Source organism: Lynx rufus, unplaced genomic scaffold, assembly GCF_022079265.1.
Source record: "Lynx rufus isolate CCGP_SWC_20201006 ecotype Redwood Valley unplaced genomic scaffold, mLynRuf1.p SCAF_6, whole genome shotgun sequence".
Classification (NCBI taxonomy): Eukaryota; Metazoa; Chordata; class Mammalia; order Carnivora; family Felidae; genus Lynx; species Lynx rufus.
In genome coordinates, this window is record NW_025814878.1 from 13,685,429 (window position 1) to 13,704,770 (window position 19,342).

At 35.9% G+C, this 19,342-nt stretch overlaps 1 protein-coding gene across 1 annotated transcript in view; it reads right to left on the reverse strand.

The window, feature by feature from the left end:
• ADGB (androglobin) overlaps positions 1-19,342 on the reverse strand; it is a 168,107-nt gene that overhangs the window by 36,947 nt on the left and 111,818 nt on the right. The window contains exons 21-27 of the mRNA XM_047102658.1: positions 18,248-18,383; positions 17,608-17,745; positions 15,541-15,634; positions 10,254-10,388; positions 9,586-9,739; positions 6,031-6,218; positions 2,606-2,790 (exon numbers count right to left, since the gene is read on the reverse strand). Of these exons, the coding sequence (XP_046958614.1) occupies positions 2,606-2,790; positions 6,031-6,218; positions 9,586-9,739; positions 10,254-10,388; positions 15,541-15,634; positions 17,608-17,745; positions 18,248-18,383 (1,030 nt within the window). The remainder of the gene's footprint in view (positions 1-2,605; positions 2,791-6,030; positions 6,219-9,585; positions 9,740-10,253; positions 10,389-15,540; positions 15,635-17,607; positions 17,746-18,247; positions 18,384-19,342) is intronic.

Sequence of the window (19,342 nt, forward strand, 5' to 3'; positions counted from 1 at the left end):
GACTGTGTTATTTAGGTATATCCTTTTATAAGACACTCAGAGGACAGGTATATTTGTTTTGTTTTAATAAGATAAAAAAGCAACATCACTGGCTTTGGAAATATTCTGGTCTTAAGCAAATTTACCATAGTAGCATGTGATTTGCATATAGCAATGCATATTCTGAGCAACCACTCATTATATTAATTATGGTATATCATCAACAAAACTGAGCCTTACACAGTCATATGAAATAAAATATTTTACTATCCCTAGTCCATAATACTTCCCCAAAGACCCAATTTCTTAGATTGTAAATTTTGTGGAAAATTACAAATTTTATCTTAATCTTACAGCATGAGTACTGGTAAAGATCTTGTTCGTGAAAATTATATGACATATATTGAGATTCTTTAAAATTCCCAGGAGATAAAGCAAAACCTGAAGAGGCCTATATTTAAGATTTTGTTGCAGGGTCACTTCCGAGCCTTCTACATCTTTGCAATGGAGTTTATTTCTTCCTTAGTACAGTAGAACGTTTGCTTACAGAATAAATATCATAGTCTGTCATACCTTATTTCACTACAAATATCATGCACACACACACACATTTCTTTTTCTTTTCTTTTTTTTTTTTGGAGGCAATTTTGGCAGGGATACTCTAGAAATACAGGTCATAAAGAATTCATAAATGAATATGCTTCCAAGAGGAGCAACTGAAAAACATTTAGAAAGAAAAAGGAATTTCAATGTCTACTTACATAATGAATAAATACAAATTAATAGCATCCCTTTAAAATTAATGTCCCATTTGAAATCTAAATAAAGAAAATATCTAACTCACAATAACAACTCTATCAATATCTATGGAGACATTTTTAAATCTGTGAAATATAAAATAAGTCATGGATAAATGGAAAAAATAGCTTTTACTTGCATATGAATTCAAACAACAAAGTTGTCTGTTCTCCTCAAATTAGTCAATCTACATATTCAAAGGCAATCAGAAGGAAAATGATAGATTTTTACATTGTTTGAGGGGAGTTTGAAAAAACTGTATTAAGTTCATCTAGAAATACAAATGTGAAAGTGGAAGTATCTTGTAAAAGAAGAACAATTTTGGATAGTGGCTATAACTTTGGATTAATTTCTGAATTCTGTCCCAATTATCCTTCTACTCCATTTCTATTCCCTTCTTTGCCACATGTAAACTCATAAAATTATTTTTCAAATGTTTGTGTGTAATTCTCTTGGAATAGTAATTTTTGAAGTGAAATAATGATAAACCATATGACAAACCATAAACAGTGTTTGACTCCACTAACTTCAATCAAAGGGATTTGGAGAGGAATGTTGGGGTTAACTAGTTGTTTAAAGAGAAAACAGGAGGCCACAAATACTATAGGAGAGTTGCACATAAGTGCCTGCTGACATTTTAGAATTAAGATATCCCTGCGTGAACAGAACTATGAAATCTGTGTTGAGTGGAATAGAGTGAAGAAAACAGAACCAATTTAAAGAGTAAGAGCATCATTCAGACTAGCAAAACTTAATGGTACTCTGATGGTCTTCATGTATCAGAAGGAAGATATAAATGGCGTGCAGGCCAATTTGAATGAAAAGCCACACGCAGTAATGTGAACTGAGTACTGAAAATAACTCTGGGTGTATTTAGGGATGAAGGTCAAATAATGGCAGAAAAGGAAACAGGATCAAAAGAATTGCTTAATTTGTAATTTTACTCAAGTTCAACCTTACTAATCTAATATGGTACATTTCCCACTTAATAAAAGAAAATAAATAGAGCCCTGCTTTGGGTGCATCTATTTTAAAAAAGAGAGAAAAGAAAATATATATATATAAATATTAGGTAGAACATAGGTAAAAAGTTCTTTTTAGTAATTTGCTTCTATACTTAAGATAATCAACATAAGCACTATTGGGAATGAGAGTTCAGGAAGGATGCTGGCTATAAATTGTTATGTAAAGGTCAACTATAAGATATAATCAGTTATTTAAAAAAAGACACAATGGCAGTATTCAGGAAAAGCACAAGGGATTTCTTCTTCTCTTGTTTATAATTTTCTGTCTCAAAATTTTCTACATTGGGCAAGGTATTATTTTTATGGTCAGAATCAAGTTACTAAAATAACTGAATATGTAACTCAGTATCTCTGTTTTCCATTATTTCAGAAATAATATTATTTTATTAATAGTTCTTGTGACTATTACATTGAAAGTAATAGCTTCAAAACTTCTGTTAATTTTAATACATAAGAGTAATTTCTGAAAAGAATGAATGAGGGATAAAAGAACAGTGAAAAAATCTTTCAAAATAATATTTTAATTATTTCAATTAAATATTTATATATTCATATTAAATATGAAATATTTATATATTTATATTATAATATTGTAATTCTTAGAATTATAACAATTTGTTGATCTTCAGAGACTAATTTGACACACAAATGCAATCGTTTTTTAAAATATTTTACTATAATATCAGGTTTTACAGATTTAAATATTTATTTACTATTTTCTCTTAAATCATTTTAAAATCAGTTATGTAAACATAAATATCTACTTATGGATCTAAATAACAAATTTAAAAAGCCACACTTACACTGGGAGCTCACAACTTTTTCACTCCCCAAGAAGTTAATTGCTGGGATTATAGCCTGGCCTTTCCCAATGGAGCTGACAATGGTTTCCTCATTTTCTAAGACCTGTAGCTTGATGAACGCATCTGATTTGGACGTCCGTACCTGCACTGTAACAGGATGTGGTGAAGCAACTTTAACTGAATACCTATAAGGAAAAACATTTGACTTGTAAGCAATTTATTGATCTTCCCCTTAAGTCAGTAAAAGAAACTGTGTAATTAGCTGATATGAAAATCTAAAAGTAAAACCATTTTGTAAAATTGACCCAAAACCTAGAAATACTATCGCTATTATAGACTTTGACAAAAGATCTCAATACGCTATGGTAAAATGAAATAGGTATAGGACATCCATCATCATCAACTCCAAACAGGAAATGCAACTTTTTGTTTGTATATGATAAACACTCATAAAACATGATAGATCTGCAAACTACTGACACATCAAATCTTTCCATTATATCCTCCTCTCCAGTCGAACAACAGGCAGCATCCTTCAAAACCTCACTCTTTACCATGTTTTCTTTGACTCATAAAAATACAGAGAAATAAAAATTAGTACCCAACGTCTATACTCTTGACCATGCAGGTTGGGAATCTTACAAAAAGATGAAATGTGTAGTATATTGCCATCCCAACCCCTCCCTTAATGCAACTGAAGAGGTGTTTGTTTTATCTTGTTTTTATTTTTCTTATTTTAGGTAAATCCTCATAAATAGGTGAATCCCCCATAAACTTTCAATTTCTCTATAAATTTTGCTTTTCTGTGTATCCTCTTTTTTTGTATCTTAAATCTCCCTTTTTTTAAATTTATTTATTTTATTTATTTTGAGAGAGAGAGAGAGAGAGAGAGAGAGAGAGGAGAGTGCGTTTTGTTGCCTTTAAGGTGAAATGGAAATCTCTTGCCTGATGAGGCCCCTCAGGGAAGGGCGATGCTAACCTCTCTGGCCTTACTGCTTGCCATCACCCCCTAGAACTCCACTTTGCAAACAAGTATCTTCAATTCCCTAAAAAGGTCACACACTTCTTAATTCCCGAATTTTCACATATGCTCATGAAGCAGTTCCCTCCTCACCTTCCCCCAACTCTGCTTGATAGCTTTAGGACCAGCTTCTAGGATGAATTTAGGTATTGGGTTAAATACCACTTCTTAGTCTATTAGTGGCCCTGCAATGTGATACAGTGGTTTCCCATCAGTCGTTAAAATGTCTTATCACAGGGGCGCCTGGGTGGCTCAGTCGATTGGGCTTTCCAACTTCGGCTCAGGTCATGATCTCACTGCTGGTGGGTCCGAACCACGCATCAGGCTCTGTGCTGACAGCTCAGAGCCTGGAGCCTGCTTCGGATTCTGTGTCTCCCCCTTTCTCTGCCCCTCCCATGCTCATGCTCTGTCTCTCTCTGTCTCTCAATAGTGAATAGATGTTAAAAATTTTTTTTAAATATGTCACAATTATTTTTTAATTGCTGGAATGTTTTCCTCCCACTTCTTTCCTTTATTCCCTTGCTTTCTAATAGCCAGTGTGCAGACATATGACAAAGGCAGATGGATTAAAAAGAGAGTTTTGCCCCTTCTATTACCTACAGTTCATATGTTTTCTGTTAGTATTTTTTCTAAACTTTTACCTACATGTGAAATATATAAAGAAACATAAAAACAAAAAAATACGCTTGGGATATACTCTATATATCGTTCTGTAATTTAATTTTACTACTGATTATTTTACATTACAAAATGTATGCATGTTTCTTAAAAGGAAAAAAAAGTTCTAAAATACACATAAATAAAGGGGCACCTGGGTGGCTCAGTTAGTTAAGCGTCCGACTTTGGCTCAGGTCATGATCTCACGTCTCATGACTTTGAGCCCTGCATCTGGCTCTGTGCTGACAGCTCAGAGCCTGGAGCCTGCTTCAGACTCTGTGTCTCCCTCTCTCTCTGCCCCTCCCTAGCTCACACACTCTCTCTCTCTCTCTCTCTCTCTCAAAAATAAATAAATATTTAAAAAGTTTTTTTTAACAAATAACTAAGGATTAGAGGGAAAAGTAGCCAGAATACAGTAAATTATATTTGTGCATATATTGTCAAATAGACTCAGGTGTTTCTTTAGAAGACAAATTTACCAAGACATATAGAATCTTTAAAACATATAATCTCTTTAAAATAATAAATAGATAATAATAATTTCCTTTAATATTTACAATAAAATGTGCCTATCATACCTCTATTAATAGTGTAGAAAATATAGAAATGGGAAATTTGTAATAAAAACAAAAATAACCAAAGTAAATTGTTGCATATTCATACAAATGATTACTATGTAATCAAGAGTTTATAAAAAGTTTCAATGGCACTGGAAAGTGTGCACACTGTAAAGTGAAGTAAAAAGGTCAGATTATAGGGTGGCTTTGTGGACTGAGTGTCTGACTTCAGCTCAGGCCATGACCTCACAGTTCTTGAGTTCCAGCCCCGTATTGGGCTCTCTGTTGTCAGTGCAGAGCCCTCTTTGTATCCTCTGTCCTCCTCACTCTCTGCCCCTCCCCCACTCACCCTCTCTCTCAAAAATGAATAAACATTTATTTTAAAAAGTCAGGTTACATTGGGGCGCCTGGGTGGCGCAGTCGGTTAAGCGTCCGACTTCAGCCAGGTCACGATCTCGCGGTCCGGGAGTTCGAGCCCCACGTCAGGCTCTGGGCTGATGGCTCAGAGCCTGGAGCCTGTTTCTGATTCTGTGTCTCCCTCTCTCTCTGCCCCTCCCCCGTTCATGCTCTGTCTCTCTCTGTCTTAAAAATAAAATAAACGTTGGAAGAAAAAAAAAAATTTAAAAAAAAAAAAAAGTCAGGTTACAAAACTTTAATTATGTTATGATCTTAATAATGATAAACTGTGACTAGAATAAAACACTATACAAAAATACAATAGGATACTAACAGTGATTGTTTCTAGGTTGTTTCATTACAGGTGACCTTTACTTCCCTTTTTTTTTTTAAGTTTATGTATTTATTTTTTGAGAGAGAGAGCACATGCAGGGGAGGAGCAGAGAGAGAGGAAGAGAGAGAATCTCAAGTAGGCTCTGTGCTGTCAGCATGGAGCCCAACACGGACGGGGCTTGAGCCCATGAACTGTGAGATCATGACCTGAGCCAAAACAGAGTCGGACACTCAACCAACTGAGCCATCCAGGCACCCTATTTCCTTAATAATATATTTATATGTTAAAAAATTTAACCGTGGTCAAACCCAGAGCCCCGTGTATCTAGAGGCTTAACCTCTCTGGCCACAGTCACTGAGGGACAACATGTCAGCACCCATCTGGTGGCCAAAAAAATGCCAATTTCAGGTATTTTCCTCTTGCCATATACTATATATTACATATAATACATATAATATACCTGAATAAAATTTTCTTGTCATTGGGTATGTAGTAATCCCTGATTTCCTTTATGGTGAAGGTATTGTTTGGAGAGTCTCGAGATAGGCATGGGAGCGGATTATAAGAACCAATGAGGCGCAGTTTCCAACGTGAGGACAATACATATGTGTCACCAGTAAATGCTTCAGCCATGAACGTGTAGCCTTTCTAGAGAAAGAGAATTAGACAGAAGTAAGTCATACTATTACTAGTCTCTCAAATGTACACCATATGGTTTCCTAGTACTAAAATGCTTTATTATCTTGATAAATGTAAAGATCCCAAGATCTCTTGATAAACAAAAATTACTAGCATTAGGTTTTGAAATCCCTTTTAGAAAGTCCCATCTTACAATTTCCAGAGAAAATGAGGAACTCTAACACTTCTGTTTATGCGGATCCCAATCTATAACACAAAGTGCGTAACTCTGGGAGAGGAGTGCTATGTTTTCCTCCAATTCTTTTAATGCTTCTTTAGGCAGATTTTTATCATCACATCATCCTGGAGTATCCCAATAACTTCTTACTTGATTTCCCTGTTTTTTAAATACAAGATGAGAAAAGCAAGAGTGCTCAGGGAAATGTAGTTCCCTTGCAATGTCAATTGGCAGATAAAGCTATCAAGTTAATAGCAGATATGGTTCCAGGGATCCCACATGTGAGTATGGGGATGAGCTCTTCGGGTTGCGGAAAAGAAGCAGCTGAGAAACCTGGGATGATGTCGTAGTGGGTAACAACTTGGTTCCACATAATTGGCTATCCATCGGCCCAAAATGCCAGTGAAGCAACAGCATGATATCATAATGAGATACAAAAGTTCAAAGCAATTCTGAGTTTATAATTCCAGACACTTCTTTTTTTTTTTTATTTTTTTAATATTTATTTATTTTTGATAGAGAGGGAGAGTGTGAGTGGGGGAGGGCAGAAAGAGAGGGAGACACAGAATCCTAAGCAGGCTCCAGGCTCTGAGCTGTCTGCACAGAGTCTGACTCAAGGCTTAAACTCTCGAACTGTGAGATCATGACCTGAGCTGAAGTTGGATGCTCAACTGACTGAGCCACTCAGGAGCCCCAAGATCCTTCTAATGAGGAAGAAAAATATAGATTTGCATTCCAGTTGATTCTGATGCAAAGGACACTCTCTTATGTGTTTAGATTTCCAGAAACGAAATATGAAATACATAAGACAGAATGAATTCAACACATTGCCATAAATATCTAGGAATATTAACCAGAATTATAATACTCGAGATGAGAATCACTACACCAATAAAAACTTTTTGACATTATATTGGGGCAAGGAAATAAGGGAAGATTTACACAGATTTACTGCTCTTTTCATTATTATTTGAGTTTGTGGTACTAATGCATTAAAGAAACAGAACAAAATTACATGACTTTGATTTTGTGTTTGCCTAGGCTCAGAGAATAATTTTAAGAGGGAAAATAAAGAGTTATAAAATGGTAGGATACATATTGGTAAGTGAAAGTCTAAAGCTAAACCAGTGATAGGGTTTTAAGAGAGAACCTGACTGTTCTAAACTACTTCAAGACTCCTGAATGACAGTAACGTAATATTTAAATATTTGCAAAAGACATATAATAAAGGACTGTTATCCAAAATATACAAAAACCCTTAAAACTCAACAATAACAACCTGGTTAAAAATATTTTAACAGACATCTCGCCAAAGAAGATACACAGATGGAAAATACAAAAAGATTCTCCACATCGCATGTTATCAGAGAAACTCAACCAACCATGAGATACCACTACATACATATTAGAATAGTGAAGATCCACAACACTGAAAACACCAAATGTTGATGAGGATACAGAGCAACAGAAAGTCTCATTCATTGCCAGTGGGAGTAAAAAATGGTACAGACACTCTGAAGGATAATTTGGTGATTTCTTATAAAACCACACATATTCTCATTATTCAGTCCAGCAATAGTGCTCCTTGGTATTTACCCAGAGGAGTCGAAAAATTATGTCCGTACAAAAACCTGCACACAGATGTATGTAGGTGCTTTAGCCATAGTTGCCATAACTTGGAAGCAGCGAAAACGTCCTTCAGTAGGTGAATCAATAAACTTTGATACATGCGGACAATGGAATATTATTATTACAAAGAAATGGGCTATTAAGTCATAAAAAGACAGGGACAAAATTTAAATGCGTGTTTTTAAGTGAAAGAAGCCAATCTGAAAGGGTTACATACTATAAGATTCCAACTTTATGACATTCTGGACAAAGTAAATCCCCACAGAAAAAAGATCAGGGATTGCAAGCGGGTGGGGGAAGGAGAATACATAGGTGGATCACAGAGGATTTTTATGGCTGTGAAAACCCTCTTTATGATACCGTAATGATGGCTACATGTTATTTTATATTTGTCCAAACCAAAAGAATGTACAGCACCATCAGTGAACCATAATGTATAAACTATGGACTTTGGGAGATTATGATGTGTCAATGTAGGATGATCAATGTAATAAATGTGGCACTCGGGTGGGGCACGTTGATAATGGGGGAGGCTATGCATGTGGGGGGGGGCAGGGCGATTATGAGAAATCTCTGTACTTGCCTCTCTATTTTGCTGTGAACCTAAAACGCCTATTTATTGTTAATATAACATGCAATGAAGTCTTAAAAATTTTTTAATCTTATTTTTTTAAATCCCTAAAACAACTCAAAAGAGCTATTCGGTTTTTTATGGAGTTAGTATTCTTTAAAATTTATTGTTCATTCCCATACACCAGTATTCATGTCTTAATTTGTGCAAAATACTGCAAAGAATCATAGGCGAAATGAAGTTTCAAAGTGAATTACAGCCATAGTTCAAAAAGAAAGACGAAAAGGTTCAAAGTTATCCAGCTGAAGAATGAAGAATCAGGGGAAAAAAAAGTCCCAACTTGCAGTGTAGGTATGTACTGCCTTTTGTTATCCTTCCCTCTTAGAGGAGATAACCCAAAACACAAAGATGAGATTCAAATAGAGAGGCAACATGATTTGAGCGATCATCAGATTAGGATCTACCATCTGGCAGAAATAAAGTGTCAAGTGCTTTTTAAGGAATCTGTGTATCCCTATAAAAGACTGGGGGTGGTAGGTAAGGAGTGGCCACGTAATCACAAATCTCCTGAAATATTTAGGGATAGAGTAAAACCCAGAGGAAATGAGGCAACCAGCTGATTTGATCAAATAACAGGACTAAATGAACCCTTCAGCTCCATTTCCATTTTAAGAGTTTGTATGATTTTATGATTTTAATAAGAATTTCCAATGCTTTCCTTTTGTCATACCTTCTTTGGAGAGAAGACAAAAAGAGAGCTGAGAGGTGAATGTTCTAGCACTCACGTTAAATACCTCAGGTTGTCAAATAAATGGGACTTCTAGAAAAAAAGACCAGGACCCTTATTCCTCTTTTAAGCAGATTGAAAGCACATGTGCTCTACCTTCTCCTGGAATCTTGCAAGGCACTGGCTTCTCACTGTCACTGTATCATATGAGGAGAATACATTTTGCACCTACCTTATTCTTTGTGTAATGATAAGGCACCACTTTTTGGAACACTTTTGGCACTTGTTCCATTGTGTCATTGTTAACAACGTGGAGCACGCAGACTGGAAGCGTGGTATATACTTTGGGAAGCAAGATCATATCTTGAGGAAACAAAAATGTTTCTCTGTAATTACAAAAGCATAAACTTGCTCTTGACACGAATCATACAGAAAGTTTGAAATTAGGTTTACTGCCAAGACATAAAAAAGTAAGTGTGAAGTTTCAAATAACTAGAAAGTACACATATTGGTTTCTTAATTATTAATATACTTTGTCATATAAATGAAAACCCTTTAAAAATCTCATTTGGTAAGTTATTTGTGACTTTTACCTAGTAATATTACTTGAAAATGAAATTATTTCTTTCCATAGAGAAAGCACTTGCATTTATTATATTATTTTTTCATACACATAAAAATTTCTAATAATTAACTTCACATCCTTCATATTTCATTTAAAGAAACATGGATAAAAATTCCTATAATATCTCAGTAACGTATAGCAGGTGGGGAAGAAGTGCTAACTTGTGAAAGTAAGCTAAAAGTTTGTAGTTTCACTACTACCATGAATAAAACTACACATATGAATACTGCATGCCTTTAAAGGTGACATCATATGACAATTTATGATAACCTCACCTGAATACTATAAACCAACTATTTGGTGGCTGGTCTGCACACGTCACAGTATAGTCGGCAAAAGCAATCTTAGTTTCTTCATCTTGATAGCATGGATAAGATTCAACAGACTTGCACTTGCTTTTAAACATTAGTCTAGAAATGTAAAAAGAATTTAAGTTGCAATGGCCAAGACAACTTCTAAAATAAACTTTATGTACAAAAAAATAAATAGGCAAGACAACATAAAAGACCACGGTCTATTGTTGGCTGCATTGAGTCCTTAGTCAAAGGCTGAGGGCTCATGGCGCATGGCTCTCAGGTAGGGGACTCCCATTCCAGGTGAACCATGAAAGATGTCTCTCAAAGATCTCTAAAGTTATCTGAAGTTCTTAATCAAAGGAGAACTTAATTCATGATTGAGAAAATAATTAAAGTTTCTGGGTAGGCAATCAGCACCAAAACTCAAACTATAAGGGTAGGAAAATGAGAAACAGGCAAAGTAGCAGTGAAACTGGGTGGAGGCCACTGAAGGTCTGAAATTGACATAGGGAATCAGTACAGAATATAGTTTAAAGTAAGGCATGGATTTGTAAAAAAACGAATAAAACAAACAAAAAAAACCCACTAAAGACATGAACAAGGAAAGAATGTCAGAGTTTCCCTTCTACATGATTTCTGGCCCATAAGGGAATGGTATGTGCAACTGGCTAAAACAAGTACGGGTAGAGATTTCTCTGTTTCCTCCTGGAAGGCTGTGGCTTATCTCAGAACAGGATGAGAGTGATGTGAAAGATCCTCTATGTTCTTATCCTCCCACTCTGCCAGGAACTGGATCTAGCTTCAGTAGCACAAGGAATCTAGGGTCTTTGGAATAATGTCGATGGAATTTGCTGGGATGGAAGCCATCATGGCCATAGAAAATGGTTCTGTATCAGAGGTCAAGACAGAGCCAGAGGTGTTCTTGCCTTCCAGGAGGCATGGCTTAACTATACTGTCAGTGAGAAGCAAAGCCATGAGAGTCTTATGGGGCATAGGATCCACATGTTCCATTTGATCATTGGTCTTTGATGATGGGAGAAAATTGACAGATTTATCCTTGCGGCAGTTGTAAGCCTTTGAGGGAGTCATGAGAACTAAGATTGACACATATCCTGGTTTGCCTGGGGCAGTCCTGATGTATGCTCATAATCCTGGCATAATTATTAATAGTGCTCCTTCTGTCCCTTTTGGAAAAGTGTCCCAGTTCAAATGATAAATACCCTGACCACGCTAACTAGGAACTATGACGTGATGGTCTTTCAATGCAGAGCACCACTACCAATCCCATGGGAACTGGCCTAACCCAAATGTGGGTGTTGGCTGAGCCAAAGCAGCCACTAAGCAGGCGACCTCGGGAATTTTAATGGGAGCAGCCACCATTCTAAGGTAAGGGAAGGATTTAGAGGCATTCCAGTTACTATTCCCATCATACATTTCACACTTTTTCATAAGCCTTAGGATTTCATAAGCCTTAGGATATTCTTGTGCATATAGGGCCATCAGAATCCTGATATACTATATAGAATATCTTGAATGACCCAGAGAACTGACCCAGAGAAATATTTCCAAAAGACTTGAAAGATTTTAACTTTGCATCCTAGTACAGAAAGAAAGTTAGACCCGTAAACTGAGCCTTGCCCAAAGTTCACTTGGGGAAGTTCTGCCCCTTAAGATCTGGGAATGTAAGGCTAGGTTGCAGGACCTCAAAGTTCCCATTCAGTAGTAATAATAAAGCAGTATTTACAATTGCTAATGTTCTGTAATGACTCAATCTGTAGCTTGTGGTAAGTACTTTTCCTGTGTTACCTTAATTTATCTTTACATCCTTATGAAGGAATAGTACTGTGAGGTACGTTTTGTTTTCCTTATATTAAAATTGTTATTTCCCTACATTAAATATTATTAATAAAATTTTAACTTTAGAAAGAATAAGAGACTTACCCCAGGGTACACATCTGATAATTAGTAGAGCTGCGGTTAATATAGGTCTTATACTGAAAGATGGGCTTTTTTTTTTTTTTTAATTTTTTTTTTTTCAACGTTTATTTATTTTTGGGACAGAGAGAGACAGAGCATGAACGGGGGAGGGGCAGAGAGAGAGGGAGACACAGAATCGGAAACAGGCTCCAGGCTCCGAGCCGTCAGCCCAGAGCCCGACGCGGGGCTCGAACTCACGGACCGCGGGATCGTGACCTGGCTGAAGTCAGACGCTTAACCGACTGCGCCACCCAGGGGCCCCTGAAAGATGGGCTTTTGACCAAATAAGAGAATCCAGCCAGGGTGAGGAGGTAGCTTTGGATGCTCCTGCTATTTACATTTAAAGATCAGTCAGCCATGTCAATTTCATCCATCCAATAGATGTGGGTCTAGAACTCAAACTATTGAAAGAGCATGGCCTCTGTATTGGATGGTCACTGAATTTCTAAGAAATGCTCTTGGCTATGGTGGAAAGAGCACCTGGAGAGGAACAGTGGCCCCCTGATGTAGTTCTGCCTATGTTTCAAAGACACCGACACCTCAAATACACCAGCTCCCTAACAGGGGAGCTCATAGTTTTGACACTTCGTTGACATGGAAACTGTATATAATTTCTGGCCCAGAGATCGTCCCCAGAATGCAAAGGCGGGTTGGAGAAGAGGGGTTGTGCTCTTTCTTTGTGTCCGCTCAGCTGGAATCTCAGGCAAAAGGGTTGCCCTTTTGGAAAACACTCTGGACCAAAAGTGAGTCAAGCTGGGTGATCAGCTATCAGCAGCATCTGTGAGCCAGGATTACGGTGAGGTGAGTGACTCACTTTCAGGGTGAGGCAAATACTGTAAAGATTTGGATGTCCTCTGTGTTTAACAGTTTGATATTTGGTCCACCGTGCAATTTTGTCTCACTATCTTTAGGTCATTCAAAATGTTTATATATTTTCATATGTAATTTTCTATTTGTCTCTTACTTACAAACAGAAATCTAATTGTTATTTTATATCGACCTCGTCTCTGACAACTTTTCTTAATTCTCTCATTAATTCTAATAATTTTTCTGCAGATTTTAAAAAACATCCTACATATACAATTATGTCATCTGTGAACAGTGGTGGTTTTATTTTTTTCCTTTCAAATACCAATGCCTTTTATTTTGCTCTATTGCCATTTTGCCCTTCTCAGAATTATGCCAGGTTTATCGTGAATGGAAGTAGGCAGACGTTTTTGTCTCATTTCTAAACTTAAGAAAAAGCTTTCAAAATTCTACCACTAGTCATGTTTGTAGTAAGTTTTGAAATACTGGATACCAATAACATATTAGTGAAAGACTTCTCTAGTCCAAGTTTTCTAAAAACAAAAAAAAAATTAATTTTCAGTTTGTGTTAAATTCTATCAAATGTTAGTTTTTTTGGAACCTATCTGCAGGACCAAATGATTTATTCATTTTCCCTGTTAATGCAATGAATTAAAATGAAAACTTTTCTAATGTTAAGTCGCCATTATATGTCTGGGAATAGCAGACCCACTTGATTATAAGGTATTATCCTTTTTTATTTAATTCCAATGTTGATTTGCTAATATTTTATTACATATTTTTGCACCTACTCAAAAAGGTGATTGGACGGCAATTTCAAGAGGGTGATTGGTTTGCAATTTCATTTTGTTTCTGCCCTTGGTGAATTTTTTAAATCAAGATTATGAATTGGTTAATGTTTCCTCCCTTTCTGTTCTTCAGAAGATTTGTGAGATTAATCTTATTTCTTCTTAGAATCATTGGTTGGTTCATTAGCATATTGCTAGATAGGATACTATGTATCCCTTCCCCTGTTACAGCTTCATCTAAAGTATTACTTACACCATTTCAGCAGTAATGCTATAACATTAGAACTCTTTAAAACCTTTTACCCAACTTCTACATTTTTCATTGCTAAGGTCATGAAATTTACTCCTATATGTAGCTATTTGTTGATTGCCCTTTGAAGCTAATGCGCATTATTTTTCTGGCTCTTTGAAGGGTTTTCTTTTGGCCTCTGTTTTTGAGTTTTACTACTGTGAGTCTAGGTGTGCTTTCCTTTGCATCCTTTCTGCATGGAGTTTGCATGCAGTCTCCCAAAAACATGAGTTGATGTGTTTTACCTGTTTGGGAAAGGCCTCAGTCATCATCTTTTTGCATTCTGGGGCTATAATTACTGTATCAGACTTTCTGAGCATACTCTACATGTCCCTTGTGCTCTTTTCTTATTTCCCACTGGCTTTCCCCTATGCTTCAGTTTGGATATTTTTCTACTGATCTGTCTCCAAGTTCAAGTTCACCAATGTCTTCTTCTGTTCTGACAAATCTGCTGTTAAACCCACCAATAATTTTTTTTAAGTTTATTTATTTATTTTGAAAGAGAGAGGGAGGAAGAGGGGTAGAGAAAGGGAGGAAGAGAGAATCCCATGCAGGCCCTGCACTGTCAGTGCAGAGCCTGATGCAGGGCTCGATCTTATGAAATGTGAGACCATGACCTGAGCCAAAATCAACAGTTGGACTCTTAATCGACTGAGCCACCCTGGTGCCCCAAACCCACTAATATGTTTTTAATATTAGTTTTTAAAATCTTCATTTATATAATTTCTATTTGACTGTGCTTTATTAATCTAAACGTTTGATCTATTTTCTCCTTATTCTTTATTTTCTTTGGCATCCCCATTATAGTTAACTTTTGAGATTTTGTTTGCTAACGCCAACATCACCAGAAGGTCTACTTCTTTTATGTGTGTGTGTGTAAATTTTATGTATATATATATATATATATATATATATATATGTGTGTGTGTGTGTGTATGTGCATACATATATACATATATATATAATTTATAATTTCTCTTAGTTCTGTTCAGATTATCTTGTCTCTCAAATACAGTTTGTGGCTATAGTACAGTTTAGCTAAGGCTCAGTCTACTTCTGGTTTACGTGTGTTTTTAGAGTGTTGCCCTCCAGACATCTCAAATGACAATTGTAATTGTTTTCTGGAATCCCCTCCCCCAGCAACTCTGATCTTGGTCATCTCAGCACCACAAGACTTCAAGAAACTTTGCTCAAGAGAACAGAAGCTTTCTGCCTAGAATTTTAGTCAAGAATAATTGATACAAACCAAAAATAGTAAGTAGCATAGAAATGTTTCAGACAAAATATTGTGGAAGTTTGGAAGCAGTGGTGTGTGATTAGGGAAACTCACTGAACATGGTCACATTTGAATAGGAATTTACAGGACACGAAGATTTTGTAATAAGAAATCCATTTACCGCTTTACCTTAAGAGAGAAATTGCATACTGTTCTATATTCAGCTCCAATATAGCCCAAACTCTTTGAAGCATATCTGCAACGCTGGTATTTTCCTTTGTGTCTAAAAATAATTAAAAATTAAAATAATTAAAAAATAAAAGCTGTAAGATGCCTGAAAGATCATCTTGTTCAAAACCCTCCTTTTACCAACAAAGAAGTTGAAATTCATAAGGTGCTGTCCAAAGCCATAGGATTTATTAGCAGCAAAATCATGTTTAAAATATAAAGCTATAAACTTCCTCACCGACAGTTCTGCTCACTGTTTTATGCTGTTTCACTTCATCTTTAGGGTAAAAATCATGAAGTGTTCTTTGACCTAACTGAAGATTCTCATCAAAGAGTTTTACATCAGGAGATCTTTTATCACACCAAAAGTTCCTTATGAAAGCTCTTATGTCAGAAAAAAAGAATTCAACCATTTTTCTAAAAATAAATAAATAAACAGTGGATAATGGGATCCCACTAAAGCTCCATCCCATAACCCACATTGGTTTAGAAGTAGGTGATTTGGCAAGAAAAAATGGAAAACCATAGTAAATGGCTCAAATTTAACATGCCAGAACCTGACTTTTTCCCTAAATTATCCTAATTTCTTCAAAGTACTTAACAGTATCTGAAATTGATGTCTTAATATAGTTACTTTCCTATTGTATGCCTACCCCAACTAGAACACAATATTCATCAAAGCAGAAACTCTGTCAGTTTAACTGACTTGAATAAGGTCAGAATTTAGAACAGTGCTGCGTGCCCAAGTCATTCAATAAACATCCACTGAGTGAAAGCAATGCAAATATGATTAAAACATTAAATTGCTCAAGTTTCTGTCTCTAAAAAGAGAAAGAAAATCATTGTTTGAATGCAATTTTTACAGCATATGTGGACAACAAAATGTATATTTTACTATATGTTTAATTTGATACTTTTATCTTTACTTTCTCTAATAGAATAATATCAAAACCAAGCAACGGTATATTTTTTCATCACACAACTACACAATGTAGTTTTTTTTTTAATGTTTCTTTATTTATTTATGCCTGTTTGCACACATGAGCAGGGAAGGGGCAGAGAGAGAGAGAGAGAGAGGGAGACAGAGAATCCGAAACAGCCTCAGCACTGTCTCCACACTGTCAGCACAGAGCCCCATATGGGGCTCGAACCCACAAACTGTGAAATCATGACCTGAGCCAAAGTTGGACGCTTAACCAACTGAGTCACCCAGGTGGCCCTACAATGTGGTTTATTTGTTTATTTGTGTAGCTGCAGTTTTCACTGCTGATGTGAACATTTTGATCATTCTCATTAAATACTTCAAATAGAGACACTTTATAACAAAATGTTTCAATATATTCAAAGAATTAATTCTACTGGGCATAAGACTTTTCTCATGGAAGTGTCAACAAAAAATGCAGAAAAAAATGGTTAAATATGATTTTTACCTCTGCAATGCTGTATTTTAAGCTGATAAAAAGTTAAAATAAAATAAATGTTTTCACAAAAATAGTTCATTATATATACATAAATAATTTGATTCAATAGAATACAGTTCAAATGCATTCTGCGCTTTCTAAGTATATGTCACATGGATACAGGAAAGCTTATTTCATCCAATTCATTCATTTACTCATTCATTCATTTATTTCTTTGAAAAATGGTCTGCAAATGTAAACACATCCATGACTTAGTTGAAGCTGACTGCTGTAGCATTCTACTAGGCATTGGAGATGTACAGAGAAACAGTTGTTTTAAAGAGCTCATAACGGACTGGGAAAGCATAGCTGATCATCCATGCACTCATCCATTCTTTGAGCACGTATTTGTGGTGTGCTTACTCTGCCAGCCATGGTGCCAAATTCTGGAAACAAGAGAGTGAATGAGCTGACATGCATTCTGATCTCAAGGTATTTCCGTATTTACAAAATTAAAAAGAATTAGCCAAGTCATAAAGAAGGAGAACTCCAAAATGCTTTTCATTAACACACAAATATCCATTCTTGCATACACAAGTTCATTTTATGAGTGATAGAAAAACTATACCTGGTGTTCTAGCTTTCATAAGTAATCTGACATAAGTCCCTCTCCACATGGCTTGAATTTTAATCGCTGCTGCTACTTCCTCAGGAGAATATTCTTTATCACTTATGGGTACAGAATATTTCACGTCTACCCATTCCGCTGGTCAAGAGAAAAACAAACTCTGGACTGAGGGTTAGATTTAATCCCATCCCAAGTTTTCCATGCCTTTAACTGCTAAAGTCCCCTGGCATAGGAAGTGCCACAATGAGAAGTTTGTCTTCGTATTTAATACTGTGCTCTGCACAATGTCCTTTCTTAGAATGTAAACTTCCTGGAGAAGAAAAACACTAAATACTGACACCTAAGTGAGCCACTCACTGTTCATTCTTCTGTGGAAGTAGTGAGAGGTTTCTTTCAAAATTTAGAGGAAGTGTTAAAATTGCATGGGGGGAGCCAGGAAAGGAGGGTTGAGGCTGTGAGCTTGGGGACACATGGCAGATCCTTGGAGCCCATGGGCTTCCCAGAGCACGGCTTAAATTCTCTGCCTGTCAGTACAGACAGTCTACCCACGTCACAAAAACTTGGTGCTTTTCTCAAATCATTTATCTTATATAAGGCTAGAAATTCTTTTGTCAAACAAATATCTAAAATTATTCAGTACCTAAAGAAGCCTCTTCCATGGAGGAATCAAGTAACTCTAAATCCAGAACCAAAGCACGAAAGGCAAATTTAAAATTGGGAGGAGGTTTTGTTAGTTGAGTTTTTTTCATTAAGCGCCATAAAGAAATATGAAAAACCTGAAAAAGATAAAATACATTAGTACATTTTTTTTAAGCCAAGAAAATGCTATGACCTAGCCAGAGAGGCTCTAAAGAACTTTAGATACTCTAAAAATAAAAAATACATATTTTTTCAAAAGCACAATATAACAGAAGACTTCCAAATGTCATTCACTCAGTAAGAGCTCAAAATTATGTATCATCTATTTCATTTTCTTAAAATTTTTTTAAAGTAATCTCTATACCCAATGTGGAGCTTGAACCCTTACCCTGAGATCAAGAGTCACATGCTCCACTGACTGAGCCAGCCAGGTGTCCCTCATCTGACTGTTTCTAATTTCATAAAACTTAATCGCTACAACAATGTTTATAATGTATGCTCAATCAAAATATAACAGGTTGAAGAGATAGAGTGTAAGATGAAAAATATGGCCCTAGTTTTTCAGCAAGTTAAATACAATATTTCATTGGTTCTATAACACCATTTGCTATAAGGCACACTATGGTTTCATGTGCTATCAAAGAAGAAAATATGCTGTTTAGAGTTTTTATCACTTTCTTATGTCCATCTAAGAGTATTTACTTCTTATTGAAAAAGCTTTTTTAGATTTACTTACACAGAGCTTTTTCATCATATATCACACATAAACATACATGAAAAAACAAAATAATCTACATAAGTTGGTTAAGTATTCTGAAGACATTCATATTCAAACTCTTGTAAATCACTTTTTGAAAGTACTTAACATTCGTGTTTTCCTACATGATTTTGTATTTTTCGTTGTTTTTATCTTGATATACTGAGGGATTCCATTTATCCAGTCATGCCACTAAGAATAATAAGCAAGCCCCAGCAGATTGTTGCTGGCTTACTTTTAGCTATTTATTTGTCCGCAGGGAGTAATGTGCTTGGTGGATTATATAATACACCTGGGGCACTGTTTAAGGTGGCTTTTATTGAGGTACTCCCCTCCCTC